The 17,849-nt window shown below is 41.7% G+C and overlaps 1 protein-coding gene across 1 annotated transcript; it reads left to right on the forward strand.

Moving 5' to 3' along the window:
* Window positions 1–780: 780 nt before the first annotated feature.
* LOC120020733 (presenilins-associated rhomboid-like protein, mitochondrial) lies at window positions 781–16,722 on the forward strand. Its single transcript, XM_038964468.1, has 10 exons — window positions 781–884; window positions 4,018–4,246; window positions 6,121–6,225; window positions 9,115–9,247; window positions 9,833–9,928; window positions 10,245–10,394; window positions 10,519–10,589; window positions 10,862–10,963; window positions 11,836–11,933; window positions 13,013–16,722. Exons 1-10 carry the CDS (start codon window positions 805–807, stop codon window positions 13,158–13,160), a joined length of 1,212 nt encoding a protein of 403 aa, XP_038820396.1. The 5' UTR covers window positions 781–804; the 3' UTR covers window positions 13,161–16,722.
* Window positions 16,723–17,849: the final 1,127 nt, after the last annotated feature.

The raw sequence follows: 17,849 nt of genomic DNA on the forward strand, positions 1-17,849 counted from the left end.
CACAACAAACTAATACTAAATGGGGTACATTAAAAGGTTAGCAGAGTGAAAGGATGAAATGTACAGTTAGTTAGAGTAGCAAGCTCTGAGCAAGCCAAGCATGTGACGTGCAAGTTGTGGGGTGGCACAATGGTGTGGGGCAGTTCCTTTTTCAAAGACTGCAGTGCAGCTATTCTAGAGGTAAATTCCACCTTCTTTAGCCTACCTATTTCTGGGATCATTGGCAAGCTTTGTGAAAACTTTGTGGAGTCTGTCCAGGTGCCAATAATCAAGCCCAGGGCGGTCGATACTCTTAACCTCGTCCCAGTCGAGACAACACTCCTCTCCTGGTGGTCCTATGAATAAAGCCTATACATTTTCCCTTGCTCCCTCTCCCCACCTCTCTCTCGCTCGACCAACTTCCATATTCTCACATCTCTTTGGTCCTCAGCCAGATGTTGCACAGTTGTTAGAACATTTCCCACTAGGGGGCAGTAAAATATGATAAATATTACTAACATGAGGTGGTTCGACTGTCTACTACTCTCAGTTCTGTTTTCCTATATTTTGGGGGGAATTGCACAAAGATTTCACATTTGCACATGTCTGATGTCTACACGCAGAAAATGAATTATACTGTAAAGTGTAGCTCTCTGTTCAAGATAGACCTTCTTACTCAGCACTTAATCCGAACGAAGATGTTCTAGAATTCTAAGATAACCTACCCTTCTCCGCTACAGACTGTGTCTGTGATCTCGGTAACCATAAGATCTTTGTCCCAACCCGGCAGTGACGGTTGTGCGACGTTGGGTTGGGGTCATAAACATGGCGTGGAGAGGATATTTTGTCAAATGGACCAAAACAGAATGTATAAATTCTGTCTCCACAGTTTCGAGAGGTAGCAGGTGAGCAATGGAGACCCGGTTGCGCGATATATTCACGTTGGAACATTATTGCGAACAACGACGAAGTTACGACATTGGTTGTTGCGCTGGTTACCTAACCATCTTCTGACTGTCATTTTTAGACAACTTTACTGCATTAATTGCGGTAGTTAAGCGTTTAAATACTATTGCTACAATTGTAGTTTTGTTCAATATCAAAGCTGTACGGTTGTCTCATTTATTTAGAATGAAACTGGCCGTGTTCGAGAGCATCAAATCCATGATGAATAATGGGTAATGGTCACTGACTGACTAACCTACACATAATAATGAGTAGTTATTTATGATGTATGGTGATTTGTTGATCAGTCGTTCGGCAGTCTCCTACACTGTCGGCTGCAATGTTGAACAAGCCCAATGACAGTCGCATTCAAATCTAGTCAGCATAACGACACTTCACTCTATTGTGTTTGGCTATTGCTTTGCAAAATAGGCCTAGTCCGTCACAACGCTGTTATTATGTATCCACGATTTTTGAGGAATAAATTAATGGTAAAACGCAAAGAAATATCTGCAACATAGACTAGGGAAAGATCCCAATTGCATGCACCTCGCGTCCTCTCTCCTTCTCAAAACCCATTGGATGAGAAAGCCAGAGGTCCCACCCCTCTGACCTTCTCCTCCAATGGGTTTAGAGAAGGAGAGAGGACGCAAGGAATATGCAATAGTGGTGAGGAGAAGGAGTCTCCAGCTGTGTCGAAACCGCACTAACCATACTATTTCTGACGTGAATTGAGTATATAGTATGCTTATTTGTCATAGTATGGATATAGTTAGTATGCCAGAAGTTCCCAGATGTCATTCTAAATTCAAACAAAATATGACGTATACACGCAGAGGACACTATTTCCATACTTTAAGGCCCATAATGCAATTAATCAGCAAATGGGTGTGGCTTCACATCGTTTTCAGATTTGCGGAAAATATGCAGCCGAAGTCCGACGAGAGCGGATACAAAAATCATTGCTTTAACTAATTAGGACAAATGTTGAGCAATGTAATAAAGTAATGACTTTTCAAATAAGTTACCTTACACGTTATGTTGGCTGACAATTTGTTAGCTACGCTGTCCTTACGAACCACATAGCATATCATTACAGCAGTATGTACCGGGATGTTAGCTAGCTACTTATACATCAAACTTGCCAGTATATTAACTATAGGCTATATTAACTACCCAACATTTATTGACTTGATTATTCCCGTCATTCTTAGCTTAGCTAAACGGTATAGTCGTAGTGCAATCTGACAACGCTCTGAATTTACAATCTGACAGAACACACCCGAAGTCGTAAGATGTCTAACTAGTCTTGTGTTATTGCTAACTAGCTAGCAAGAGGTTGCATAGCAACAGCATCAACTTCCGGTAGACAGGCGAAGAGCTAGTACGCTCAACTGAAAGCATACTTTTTGTTTACGGTATACTAAAATGAACTAATAGTATGTAGTATATACTCATTAAGTATGTAGTATACAGTATGTTAGTATGGGTATTCCAACACAGCTTCCGTGTCTGGAAGCGAATTCACCATTCATATTCTGGTTTCAGATTAATTCAAACATCGTTTTAAATTTTATAGCCACAGTTATTAACTGTACTGCACAAGAGTCGAATAAACGACATATCTGCAACAGATAAGCTTTTGGGCCTCCAAGACTTCACAGGCAGAAGCACTGCAAGGACTTATTTTATTACATTAACTACAGTCGCCAGGAAATGTCCCGCCATCACAAGATCCTTCTGAGCCTGTGTAGGGACCTGATTAAAACAGAAAAGCAGGCTGATTTGAATTTTGAATTCATAAAAAAAAGTCTACTATTATTATAATTATATTTTGTATTTTTTTACCCTGCTTTTTCTCCTTTTGGGATCTTTATTACCCACCTGTACAGTAGGTGGCGGACAGTAGTAATTGTAGTGAAAAAATTTCATAAAATAAGTCCTTGCAGTGCTTCTGCCTGTGAAGTCTTGGAGGCCCAAAAGCTTATCGGCTGCAGATATGTTGTTTATTCGACTCTTGTGCAGTACAGTTAATAACTGTGGCTATAAATGCTATAAAATCCACCTTCTTCACAATAAGTGTCTCCTGATCACTTGTTTTTTGCTCCATTCTTGGACTTCACTGTTGTCCACTCATCTTTCTCGCCAACTGTACTCGACGTGCTTTCAGCTTCAAACGATACTTCTGCTTCCACCATTTCCACTCTTCCCTACCTCAAACTCGGACGGAGATGGATTGTAGTTTTTATGGCTTGATATCAGGAGATGGCGTCGAAATTTTGATGAAACAATTCAGAGACTGAAACAAAACTCTGAATAATTATTTAAGGTGAGCAAATCGATATACAATCCCGAAATCAGCTGTAACTGTCAATAGTAAAAAACAAAGCATAAAACGATGTTTGAATATTAGCTGATGTCATAGAACAAAACATTTACATTTAAGTCATTTAGCAGACGCTCTTATCCAGAGCGACTTACAAATTGGAAAGTTCATACATATTCATCCTGGTCCCCCCGTGGGAATTGAACCCTGGTCCCCCCGTGGGAATTGAACCCACAACCCTGGCGTTGCAAGTGCCATGCTCTACCAACTGAGCCACACGGGACCAAAACTTATAAGATCTCCTAAGCCTGTTTGTACCACAGACGTTACTCGTTTTACCACAAACATTATTCTCAGTGTTTATCCAAAAACCCTACAAAAACGGCATTCATTTCTCTATAGGCTTTGTCCGACGAACCATGGCAGAGTTAGTGCCTACAAAAAGACGCCATTACTATTTCCCTAGGTCTTAACGTTCATCCGCATTGTGGCTGCTAGGAACTTACCAAACAGTGGGGCGTGGCCAGTGTTAAGGTCAAGAGGGTGCATCAGCAGTAGAGACCTGAGGTACAATGAGATATAGTATTCTTGCAAAACCCATTTCGTCAGCGTTCGATGAGCTGTGACCAATGACCTACTCATCTGGATGAAACCAAGGAAAAGATGAATGAAAACATCCACACATCTGCTTAATCTGTAGATCTATGGATCATCTGTTCCCAACCAATGTGTGTTAACAAGTTGTCTTCCTGTGTACCCTTCTAAAGGTTCAACCTCCACCCCCAGCAGAGGTGTGGTTTCCGGAAAGAAGCGAGGAAACCAGAGACATGGAAGAGGGACCGGGGCATCCCAGAAGAAACAGGCCCTCCCCCCTCTGAGGCTGCCGATGCGATGGTGTCTCGGAAAGCGGTGCCCCCTAAAACAGGACCCCCACCCCCTGGCGCGGCCCCCAGGCGTACGGGGAAGCTGTTCAAGCCCTTTATGTTCACAATAGGGGTAGGTTCTAGTAAGACAGACTTCTTTATTCCCAAAAAATGGTCATATGGGAAGTCACCGTTCTATAGTTTTCATGCATTTGATTCATATGTATTCATTGAGTATTCATATTTAACATAGCGAATCGTTTAAAGTTGAAGTCGGAAGTTTACATTTCACTTAGGTTGGAGTCATCAAAACTCGTTTTTTAAACCACTCCACAAATTAATGTTAACAAACTATAGTTTTGGCAAGTTGGTTAGGACACCTACTTTGTGCATGACACAAGTAATTTTTCCAACAATTGTTTACAGACAGATTATTTCACTTATAATTCACTGTATCACAATTCCAGTGGGTCAGAAGTTTACATACACTAAGTTGACTGTGCCTTTAAACAGCTTGGAAAATTCCAGAAAATTATGTCATGGCTTTAGAAGCTTCTGATAGGCTAATTGACATCATTTGAGTCAATTGGAGGTGCACCTGTGGATGTATTTCAAGGCCTACCTTCAAACATAGTGCCTCTTTGCTTGACATCATGGGTAAATCAAAAGAAATCAGCGAAGACCTCAGAAATAAATTGTAGACCTCCACAAGTTTGGTTCATTCTTGGGAGCAATTTCCAAACGCCTGAAGGTATCACGTTCATCTGTACAAACAATATTACGGAAGTATAAACACCATGGGACCACGCAGCTGTCATACCGCTCAGGAAGGAGACGCGTTCTGTCTCCTAGAGATGAACGTACTTTGGTGCGAAAAGAGCAAATCAATCCCAGAACAACAGCAAAGGACCTTGTGAAGTTGCTGGAGGAAACAGGTACAAAAGTATCTATATCCACAGTAAAATGAGTCCTATATCAACATAACCTGAGAAGTCGCTCAGCAAGGAAGAAGCTGCTGCTCCAAAATCGCCATAAAAAAGCCAGACTACGGTTTGCAACTGCACATGGGGACAAAGATCGTACTTTTTTGGAGAAATGTCCTCTGGTCTGATGAAACAAAAATAGAACTGTTTGGCCATAATGACCACCGTTATGATTGGAGGAAAAAGGGGGAGGCTTGCAAGCCGAATAACACCATCCCAACCGTGAAGCACGGGGGTGGCAGCATGATGTTGTGAGGGTGCTTTGCTGCAGGAGGGACTGGTGCACTTCACAAAATAGATGGTATCATGAGGAAAGAAAATGATGTGGATATATTGAAGCAACATCTCAAGACATCAGTCAGGAAGTTAAAGCTTGGTCGCAAATGGGTCTTCCAAATGGACAATGACCCCAAGCATACTTCCAAAGTTGTGGCAAAATGGCTCAAGGACAACAAAGTCAAGGTATTGGAGTGGCCATCACAAAGCCCTGACCTCAATCCTATAGAATATTTGTGGTCAGAACTGAAAAGGCGTGTGTGTGAGCAAGGAGGCCTACAAACCTGACTCAGTTACACCAGCTCTGTCAGGAGAAATGGGCTAAAATTCACCCAACTTCTTGTGGGAAGCTTGTGGAAGGCTACCCAAAATGTTTGAGCCAAGTTAAACAATTTAAAGGCAATGCTACCAAATACACTCAATTAGTATGTACACTTCTGACCCACTGGGAATGTGATGAAAGAAATAAAAGCTGAAATAAATCATTCTCTCTACTATTATTCTGACATTTCACATTCTTAAAATAAAGTGGTGATCCTAACTGACCTAAAACAGAATTTTTTTACTAGGATTAAATGTCTGGAATTGTGAAGTGTATGTGGCTAAGGTGTATGTAAACTTCCGACTTCAGCTGTATAACATGCAACTCAATGTCTTTAACTTACAAGTACATGTTCATCCAGTGAACAAAGCTGCACGGTGGGCAGTCCAAGAAAAAGGAAGGTAAGCTTGTCTGACTCCATGTTAGTTTACAGGGTGCTCCTTTGGTGCGGCCGCCATCTTGCAATACGAGTCCTTGAAGTCACGAGTGAAGACGGCCAAGGACGAGGCTGAGCAGGAGAAAAGCGGAAAGGTAAGAGTGTGATGGAGATGTATTATATGTGTGACAAAATGCAGGGTTTTGTACAAGATGCTTAAGGTGCTTGAATTTGGAACTTAAATACCTCAAATCTGACATTTTCTCAAGTTGGTACTTGAAAAGTACTTGAATTAAAAGAGGAGAACAGAAAATGGTCAAATATGTTAATATTAGAACAATTTAGTGGTTTTGCTAATTAATCTCCAGGCAGACTACTGAGTTTTATTTCCTCACGTGTTTCGCACTCTGGTTGGGTTGCCAGGCAACTCATTAACCCACACTTCCACTCAACCAGGCAGGTACAGAACTGACTGATTAGGTGCTGCCAAAACGTCACATCGATAGCTAGAATGCCGGGCAAATGTAGAATCCAATCTTTTTTTTTCTTGTCTTTAAAAAAAACAACTTTTGACCCTATTTCTCCCCAAGTTATAGTCTTTTCCCATCGCTGCAACTCGGGAGAGGTCGAAGGTCGAGAGCTATGCGTCCTCTGAAACACAACCCAGCCAAGCCGAACTGCTTCTTGACACACTGCTCGTTTAACCCAGAAGCCAGCCGCACCAATGTGTCGGAGGAAACACCATACACCCGGTGACCATGTCAGCGTGCATTGCGCCTGGCCTGCCAGTCGCTCGTGTGCGATGGGACAAGAACATCCCTGCCGACCAAACCCTGGAGAATGAAAGCGCTGCTCAAAAAAAGGACAATCCGGAGGGAGCAGGCGAACATAACGAGAATACATGAATCATTCAAAGCAGTGCCTTAGACCACTGTGCCACTCGGGAGGCCCCATAGATTCAAACCTGCCTGGCAGGATATTGATTTTTATGAATGGGTTTTGCCAGAACCAACCAGGGATGTAGCTGGAGGGTGAACGTCGTTTATTCACCTTTCCTTTTGTTCATTATCGTTTATTCACTTATTATTGCTTTCCCAGTGTTGATCATCGCTCAGAAGGATTCTTGATCTGAGTTCTATGTGCATCCTCTACCTCTACGAACGAGTGGAATCATGAATGATTCACGAGTGATTCACGAATGATTCATGTATTCTCGTTATGTTCGCCTGCTCCCTCCGGATTGTCCCTTTTTGAGCAGCGCTTTCATTCTCCACTCTGTCCAAAGAGAAACATAGGCCAAGAGGTGAAATGAACTACCTCAGCCCAGACCTACAGTGGGCAAGTAGCAGAGAGACGCCGCTGACAGTGGGAATTATTTTAACATCCTTCGACTCCTGCCGTCTCAACAGACATCCTTCAAACAACCCCCCCCCCCCCCCCCCTCCCCCCTACAACTGGTAAATAGTTGCTGATATTTCAGTCAGATGTCTAGCTAGCTCAAGGGCTCTGTCTTTTAGCCAGCTAGCTAGCTATAACTAGCTGGCTAGAAGGATGAAGTTGGAAGCTAACGGTGAACAGAGCCTGACTTTAGCAGGAGCAGTTGACTGAAATTAAGATGGCTATAATCAAAAGATGGGCTCATAACAAAGTTCTCATAACAAAATACCTTTTCTTTATAGAGAGTAGTGAGACAGACAGTGGTGAGTCAGGCTGCAATGAAGGAGGCAAAGGAGATACACAGAGAGAGGAAGCAGTGAAGCAAGCAGGGAGAGAGGTTAGTAGTACAGTGGTTCCCAAACTAGGGGGCCAGGACCCATGTGGGGTCCCCTGAGAGAATCTTATCAAACACATTAATAACTTGTTTCTCTTCAAATGGGTATAGAACACAACATTTCAGAGTCGAATAAGATAATTTTATACTGCCAGAATTCACTCTCATGTCATTATGTGTTGAGACAGCCTGTGGGACTTGAAATTTTAAGACTATTTAAATGTAAAGACAGTTTTATTTTGGAGGATGTCCATGTCATCTTTCTGACCTTTAACCTTTCCCCCACAGTGAAGCGGTCAGACAGTTCCTTTGTCTGGATGACCCGCCAGGCCCCTTTGACATGTGCACTGAACAAAAATATAAATGCAACATGCAACAATTTCAAAGATTTTACTGAGTTACAGTTCATATGAGGAAATCAGTCGTGACTTACCACTCATGTATGTAGGGAAACACGTATTATTGAGCAGTGGTGTAAAAATACTTTAAAGTACTACTTGAATCGTTTTTCAGACTATCTGTACTTTACTATTTATATTTTGGACAACTTTTACTTCACTACATTCCTTAAGAAAATAATCTACTTTTTACTCCATACATTTTCCCTGACACCCAGAAGTACTAGCTACATTTTGAATGCTTAGCAGGACAGGAAAATGGTCCAATTCACACACTTATCAAGAGAACATCCTTGGTCATCCCTACTGCCTCTGATCTGGATGACTCACTAAACTAATTTGTAAATTGTGTCCGAGTGTTGGATTGTGCCCCTGGTTATCTGTAAATAAAAAGAAAATTGTGCAGTCTGATTAGCATAATAAGGAATTTGAAATGATTTATACTTTTATTTTTCATACTTAAGTATATTTTAGCAAATACATTTTTGATAAATAAATATATGTAAAACCAAATACTTTTAGACTTTTACTCAAGTAGTATTTTACTGGGTGACTCTCACTTTTACTTGAGTCATTTTAGGTTAAGGTATCTTTACTTTTACTCAAGTATGACACTTGGGTACTTTTTCCACCACTGTTATTGAGTAAAACTTGTTAGGTAGTGATGAATAGTATGTTTTTTTTTGTGGTGATATACTGCCATCTGTTGCGTCTAGAAACAATTGCATAATATGAACTATTACAAATGAATGGTCCTTGAAAATAAATATTAGTGCTTGAAAAAGTATTTGACAGTCCTTGAATTTGACTTGCCACTGTCTGTCCAAACCCTGAAAATGACAAATGTGTGTCTCCTCTTGTATTTTGGATCCTAGGCATCGCAAGACATGACATACTGGCACAACTGGTGGAACCAGCTAACAGACTTCCAGAAACAGGTCATCTTGCTCATGTCCTTTGTGGACGATTTCTGGAGCAGCCTGACTGAGGGTCAGCAGATGGCCACCGGTAAGGATCCCTGAAAGGGTGATGGATAACGGGGAGGAACGGGCGACTACGGCCCAGGAGGACCACAGTGTGTGCTTCACATGTCGTTCCAGCCCAGCTCTAACACGCCTAATTTAAAGTGGTCTATGGTTTAAATTTTAAAGGCCATGATTAGTTGATTTGTAGTGTGTTAGTGATGGAGCAAAAGCTTGAACACACTGTGGCAGGCTGTTGCTTACCCCTGAATTGAGAGGGTATTACGGTCAACAAGATAGAGAGGCTGCCTTAGGACCAGCAAAGGCATACATGTTCAAAGCATGAGTTGAAATTTAGTTGCATCATGCCATGGAATTAAGGTAATGTTCATTAGGACACAGCGTAGAACGAAAAATGATAATGAGCGTTTCTTATTGGACGTGTTCAGATAGTAAACGTTTGACATTGTTTTCTTACATTTGGTGCCTACCAAACATGACCCTGTGCATTATGCCGTCTGTACTAGCCTATATCCATAAGTGTTCTCTCTGTCCAGATGTGGCCCGTTCTCTCGTAGCTACCTTCTTAATATCCTCTAACCTTTTTGTTCCCATCATCTCTCTGTGATAGGGATCATAGCGGTCAATGCTGTGGTGCTCTGCTGTTGGCGAATACCCTCCATGCAACGATCCATGGTCAAGTACTTTACTGCCAACCCAGCCTCCAGTAAGTACTGTTTCTGTGTGTGGTGGTGGTCCGTTGGGGTTGAGTCATTTCAATGCAGCTGAATAATGTTGTTATTTTTGGTCGATTTAGAAATCCCTCCCAACTCTACATTGATTTGTTTTAATAGTCACACTCCCTCCTCCCTATAGTTCTCCTGGACTTCAGTCTGAAAGCCTGCATTATCAACACACATAAGGGGATACATTTTCCTGGAGAGAAAGAGCAGATCTGTTTAAAAAAAAAAATACTGTTAGCCTCCATTTTAATTTTGCTCAATGATAAGACTGACGCGCTTCTCCCTTCCTCTTCCCCCCAGAGACGCGGTGCCTTCCCATGCTCCTCTCCACCTTCAGCCATTACTCTATAATCCACATGGCGGCCAACATGTACGTCCTGTGGACCTTCTCCTCCAGCATCGTCTCTCTCCTGGGGAAGGAGCAGTTCCTCGCTGTCTACCTCTCTGCTGGTACAAGCCTACATAGTGTGTGTGTGTGTGTGTGTGTGATGTCTGTCAATTTGCGTGTGTTTGAGTGTATATGTTAGGTTATTTTCAGAGACTGCTGTTGACCCTCATCTCTCTTCATTGTCAGGTGTGATCTCCACTATGGTGAGCTACGTGTGTAAGACCAGTACGGGACGCCTGCATCCCTCTCTTGGGGCGGTAAGAGTCCTCACATGTCCCCCTTTGGTGGTACACTTTACTGTGCACTTGTTCATTACTGTAGGACCAAAGAATATCGTACCGTGATTTTTTTAAACCAGGAAACATACACACATTACGTTGTTATGATTATGGCATGACAAAATGGGAGTTGGTAGTTTAGTGATAATCAACATTACTCACGTCTCCCTCTGTTTATTACTGTGGTCGGTTCTGGCTCTGTCACTTCCTGATCCGGGCTCTGACGTCACTTCCTGTGATTTGACTTCCAGTCAGGGGCCATCATGACGGTCCTGGCCGCGGTCTGCACCAAGATGCCCGAGGCCAAACTGGGTATCATCTTCCTGCCCATGGTCAGCTTCACTGCAGGCAACGTGAGTGATGTGATGTGTTTGTGGCAGGGGTGTATGAACACCTCAAGCAAAGCAGCGGTAACAAAATTCCATTCATCTTCACTGAGGGAAACAGGAGAGCAATAAAAAGTGTCTGTGAATGAAAGACTGGGGGGGTATGTGAAAACAATGTATATAACATAGTTCATCTGCACTCAACACGTCTATTCATTGTAAATTCAATGGTGTGTATAAACGGATGTGGTGTGTGTATAAACGGATGTGGTGTGTATAAACGGATGTGGTGTGTATAAACGGATGTGGTGTGTATATAAACGGATGTGGTGTGTGTATAAACGGATGTGGTGTGTGTATAAACGGATGTGGTGTGTGTATAAACGGATGTGGTGTGTGTATAAACGGATGTGGTGTGTGTATAAACGGATGTGGTGTGTGTATAAACGGATGTGGTGTGTGTATAAACGGATGTGGTGTGTGTATAAACGGATGTGGTGTGTATATAAACGGATGTGGTGTGTAGATAAACGGATGTGGTGTGTAGATAAACGGATGTGGTGTGCGTATAAACGGATGTGGTGTGCGTATAAACGGATGTGGTGTGCGTATAAACGGATGTGGTGTGCGTATAAACGGATGTGGTGTGCGTATAAACGGATGTGGTGTGCGTATAAACGGATGTGGTGTGCGTATAAACGGATGTGGTGTGCGTATAAACGGATGTGGTGTGCGTATAAACGGATGTGGTGTGCGTATAAACGGATGTGGTGTGTGTATATAAACGGATGTGGTGTGTGTATATAAACGGATGTGGTGTGTATATAAACGGATGTGGTGTGTATATAAACGGATGTGGGAGGCAGAGTCTTACCGCGCGCGCATTGCTCTTTTTTTAGGCCTTGAAAGCGATCGTTGCCATGGATGCAGCGGGTCTCATTATGGGATGGAGGCTGTTTGATCATGCGGCTCACCTTGGAGGAGCCCTCTTCGGAGTGTGAGTATTTGATCACTGCAGAAATGGGCGACTGGACTCACCAGAGCCCAAATGGCATATCTGTATCTGTAAAATATCTGTAAAGCAATTGATTTCACGTACCATGCATAGCCGTATCCCCAAGCCAATATTAGTGAGGTGATTCATATCCACAAGTGAGAGATGGGGAAAATGTGACTTCTGTTTGACTGTGAAATTACATACATTTTGTATCCTTTTTCAATTACGACAACAATTTCCGCAAATAGTTGCACATTCAAAGACTATTAAGACAGTGATTTCAGGACCTTTTAGGATGTAGATCTGGTCAAATTAGATAGGGGAATTATGGTATTATGAGGCTCTATGACACCGGACGCCTTATAATACCATAATTCCCCTATGACACCGGACACCTTATAATACCATAAATCCCCTATGACACCGGACACCTTATAATACCCCTATGACACCGGACATCTTGTAATACCATAATTCCCCTATGACACCGGACATCTTATAATACCATAATTCCCCTATGACACCAGACATCTTATAATACCATAATTCCCCTATGACACCGGACACCTTGTAATACCATAATTCCCCTATGACACCGGACACCTTGTAATACCATAATTCCCCTATGACACCGGACACCTTGTAATACCATAATTCCCCTATGACACCGGACACCTTGTAATACCATAATTCCCCTATGACACCGGACACCTTGTAATACCATAATTCCCCTATGACACTGGCCACCTCATTCATGATATCTCTATATTATCATCCATGATTAGACTAGTTGTTTTGTGTTCATTTAAAGCCATCTTAATTAGACTGAATTTCACTGAATATAATACATTTATAATAGTAATTAATAAAAATAAAATAGTGGTCCTATTTTAGTTTAGTAGTAAGTAATATAGTTGTCCTGTATGGCTCAGTTGGAACTTGCAACGTCAAGATTACGGGTTCGATTCCCAAGGCCACCCATACGTAAAACGCAAGTCGCTTTGACTAAAAGCATCTGCTATTATTCTATTTTAAATAATATTGATGAATGACTATAATCCATACTGTCTTTCCTGCAGGTGGTATGTAGCATACGGCCACAAGCTGATGTGGAGGAAAAGGGAGCCACTGGTCAAGGCATGGCACAGCATGAGATCTCAGGCCCCTGGTGGACGGGGCAGATCTGGGGGTTCGGGCGGTGACGGGGGCAGACCTGGTCCTGTGTAGGACCCCCAACATGCCACTCTGGGAAGTTGGCCCATAACCACTGATCAGGTGTCAGATATTCTTCACCCCCCCAAATTGGTTAGGATTGGCTATAGGGGGTATCTGATCCTAAATCTGTGGTTAGGGGGAATCTTCTACCTCAAGAAGCCTTTTTTTGGTACGAATGCCTGGTGATATCTGTGGAGGGCGGGACCCAGCACCCCAAACCTCTGTTCTTCTAATTGGCGCGTTCCTCTGTCCAGGCGTTGCTGACGCATGCCATATCTTACAACGTCTGGATAGGTATTTTAAGTATCAGCCAACCACATCATATGTTATAGCAATCTGGAGCTCGACGGCACGCAACTATTGGTTGATGCATGCAACGTCTGAGCAGGGGAACTCAACCAATCTAATCAGGGAGAGTGGACATATTTGTGATATTTGTATTTCAGACAGCACTCTATTGTAACTAAGTCCTAAGGGATGATTAATTTGGTTTGATAAGTGGCTGTAATCTAGTACAAATGTTGGCGGCTTTATCATTATGGGGTAGATTCTATGAAGATGTGAGATGTTACCATAGAGATATTGTATGTCTGGTTGATACAGAGACTGCTTCCTGTTTGTAAGGAAGTGGTTAACGGAGAATGACCGTCCTGGACTAAAACAACAAACTTCCTCATAAGAACTTCAACTTCCTTGTAGTTTGTAGATGTGCCGGCGCTGCCAGAGGTTTCTGAAAGGTTGAGGTGCTTATATCTTAACAAAAACGTAACATAACAAAAACGCCAAAAATGTCCTCAACACTGCTGTACTCATTTCATGGTACTCTATTATTAAAAAGGTCACCTTCATCTTCACTGGGGTAGTACATTTGGGTTTAAAGGGATACTTCAGGATTTTGGCAATTACGCCCTTTCTCTACTTCCCCAGAGTCAAGATGAACTCATGGATATCATGTTTATATCTGCATGCGGTAGAGGTAGTTTTGCTGGCGCAAGGCAGTGTCTCTGGACCCCTCGAAGGGTCGGAGTTCGTCCCCCTCTCCTCCCTGAAATAAAAATCGAATGCGTCAGCCAGACAGCCATTCACAAAGTATAGACTACAGATTGCTGTCCGTGGTGCTGAAATTGCGACGTGTCTATGCAGCGGCCGATCGAATCAACCTGGTCTCAGAGCATTTTGTATTGTTCTGTATGTAAATCCGAGACACTCCATTTAGTATAATATGTTACTAATATGCAGAGCGCACATTGTTAAAATTTTGCAATACGTGTTATGTTATGAATTCTAGCTAGGTGGCTAACATTAGCTAGGCTAGGGGTTAGGGTTACGTTTAGGAGTTAGTTTAAAGGGTTGGGGGAATGGTTAGCTAACATGCTAAGTAGCAAGTAGTTAAAGTTGCTAAAATGCTAAAGATCTCCGTAATGAGATTTGAACTTGCAACCTTTGGGTTGGTAGACATTCGCGTTATACGCCAAGTAACCATCTGTCTTATGTAACCAGACTAAATGGAGTGTCCTTAGATTTACGTACAGAATAATACGAAATTCTCTGAGACCAGGCTGATCGAATTGATGATAGGCTTTCTGTGGTGCCCGAGCATGTAGCCTATAGCTTTGCTTCAGCTAATGGATATGTTTATTAGGCCTATTTGGTTGTCATTTTCTCATGTTAAGCCTAACATTTCACTAAGCTATACAGGGTGTTGCAAGGCTGCCATGATTTAGACTGCTGGCTGGCGGCAATAATGTAATTACTTGTTCTGTAATTAAAGTTAGAAATTCCAACATTGCAGATTGATCAAATACATTTTCGTTACAACAGAATACTAATCGGCAACCAATTGGTTAAAAAAATACAACTGTCCTGTATAGCTCACCTGAACCTGCATGACATGAGCCGTCCTCATGCTTTCTCCCAGCTTGGATAGAAAGTTGTGTGTAAAACCAGTCTAATGCCAAATAATAGTCAGCACACCCTCAACACACCAGCTTACGTTGTTCCATTATGCAGTGTAGCCTAGCTATATACAGTATTTATATAAATTACACATCAAATAGCCTAACAATGAGGACAAATCCTTGGATACATTTTGCCACAATTTAGTGAACTCAGCAGGTTTTGTCTGGCTAATAGATTACAGAAATGAGCTGCAATCAAGGTATATTAAGTCCAACTTGAGACTCCCCCGAGCTTCTGAGACATTTTACATTATATGTCCATTACGCTGCACACAATTTAAACTTCGTCTTGAATGATGTATGCCAAGATATACCAGAGATAAGACTGTTTATTGCTACCACACAACTCAAACACAGGATCACCAGTATGAATAAAATCGCAAACCTGCTTTTTTAGTTTGAGCCCCCCAAGAACTGTTGTCCAGTATCCTATACAGTTACTCTTTCCGGAACGTCTTGAAGCCGGCAATTAAAGATGTTGCTATGGCAATCAAGCTGTTTTTAACCGTAACTGTCGCTTCTACCGAGAGATGGTTTTATAAACTCACAAAGAACTACTTAAGAATTAAACATTAGGTTCTCGGTCTGATATGCGTTTTTGAACACCTGCCCAGTGGGCAAAACCTGGTTGAAAAGACGTCAGTATGACTGCTCATTCTAGTTGGAAAAGGATGTTGTTTTTTTACGTATTTGTCTGACCAAAATACGACCAGTTGGTCATAATTGTGACCACTATATTATGTAGCCTACTGGTCATAGTTAATACCATCATAACCTGGTAATGACTACAGCTTATTACCTACTGTAAAAAAAATATTGCAGAGAATAAAGTTGGAAATTGAAAAGTGTTCATTACATTTGTGTTTCCATAGTCAACAATTAAAGTTTAAATCTGCAACATATTCTTACATTTAAAATAGATCAAGCAATAGCAAAAACAAATCTACGTCACCATTTTTTGTACACAGTAATTGTTTCATAATTCATGCACAGACAGGGACACAGAGTATATAAAGACCCATTGTGTTTAATTTTATGAATGATTAATATAAGAGTGGTGTGATTGGGTAGGTCCTCATCAAGGACCTCCGAGCACAGAAGTCGATCTGGAGCGTAGTGGCCCTCCTGAAGAGTCGTGTGATGGGTCAGATCTGGAGCGTAGTGGCCCTCCTGAAGAGTCGTGTGATGGGTCAGATCTGGAGCGTAGTGGCCCTCCTGAAGAGTTGTGTGATCGGTCAGATCTGAAGTGAAGAGAATTGGTGCATTACAACCTTTATCAATTTGAGATTTTAAAAGAAAACAACTAGAAAAGGAGATTCCTGAAGAAACTTTGGACTTAGCCGGCTATGAATATTTCCATGGTACTAGTTAAAGACGTTTGTGGCAACTTGCTCATGTACATAGTTTTCCTCCTCCACCAGGAGGCATATTTTAGGACTTTCCAGAGGTCCCGCAACACATCAACCTCCTGAGTTTTCTGGCTTTTCTTACTATAAACATAAAAAGAGAAGAAAATAAATAAATGAACGACTGGCATAATGTGGGCATGCAGGACACGACAGAACAGTAACGCGCAGTAAAATGTCTTTTAACAATTAAAATCTACTGAAAATGTCTGATCGTCTATGTCTGAATTGCTCACATTTACTTACCATGGAGCACACCCAAATGGTAAAAAAGACATGTCTCCTCGGTCCCTTCATGTTGAAGTGGGACAATAATTCATTTGTCATCAATCTGAAACATTTTAAGAGGATATCAAAATTAGATGGTAGTTGGATAATGATCATTTTTTTAATGGTAAAGTTTTTGCTTAATCCTATATTACATGTAATATTCAAACAACTTTTTATAAACACACTGTTCCATAGTCCTGACTTTTTATATACACACCGTTCCATAGTCCTGACTTTTTATAAAAACACACCGTTCCATAGTCCTGACTTTTTATAAACACACCGTTCCACAGTCCTGACTTTTTATAAACACACCGTTCCATAGTCCTGACTTTTTATAAACACACCGTTCCACAGTCCTGACTTTTTATAAACACACCGTTCCACAGTCCTGACTTTTTATAAACACACCGTTCCATAGTCCTGACTTTTTATAAACACACCGTTCCATAGTCCTGACTTTTTATAAACACACCGTTCCACAGTCCTGACTTTTTATAAACACACCGTTCCATAGTCCTGACTTTTTATAAACACACCGTTCCACAGTCCTGACTTTTTATAAACACACCGTTCCACAGTCCTGACTTTTTATAAACACACCGTTCCATAGTCCTGACTTTTTATAAACACACCGTTCCACAGTCCTGACTTTTTATAAACGCACCGTTCCACAGTCCTGACTTTTTATAAACACACCGTTCCACAGTCCTGACTTTTTATAAACACACCGTTCCACAGTCCTGACTTTTTATAAACACACCGTTCCACAGTCCTGACTTTTTATAAACACACCGTTCCACAGTCCTGACTTTTTATAAACACACCGTTCCATAGTCCTGACTTTTTATAAACACACCGTTCCACAGTCCTGACTTTTTATAAACACACCGTTCCATAGTCCTGACTTTTTATAAACACACCGTTCCACAGTCCTGACTTTTTATAAACGCACCGTTCCACAGTCCTGACTTTTTATAAACACACCGTTCCATAGTCCTGACTTTTTATAAACACACCGTTCCATAGTCCTGACTTTTTATAAACACACCGTTCCATAGTCCTGA

This window comes from Salvelinus namaycush, chromosome 25, assembly GCF_016432855.1.
Source record: "Salvelinus namaycush isolate Seneca chromosome 25, SaNama_1.0, whole genome shotgun sequence".
Taxonomy (NCBI): Eukaryota; Metazoa; Chordata; class Actinopteri; order Salmoniformes; family Salmonidae; genus Salvelinus; species Salvelinus namaycush.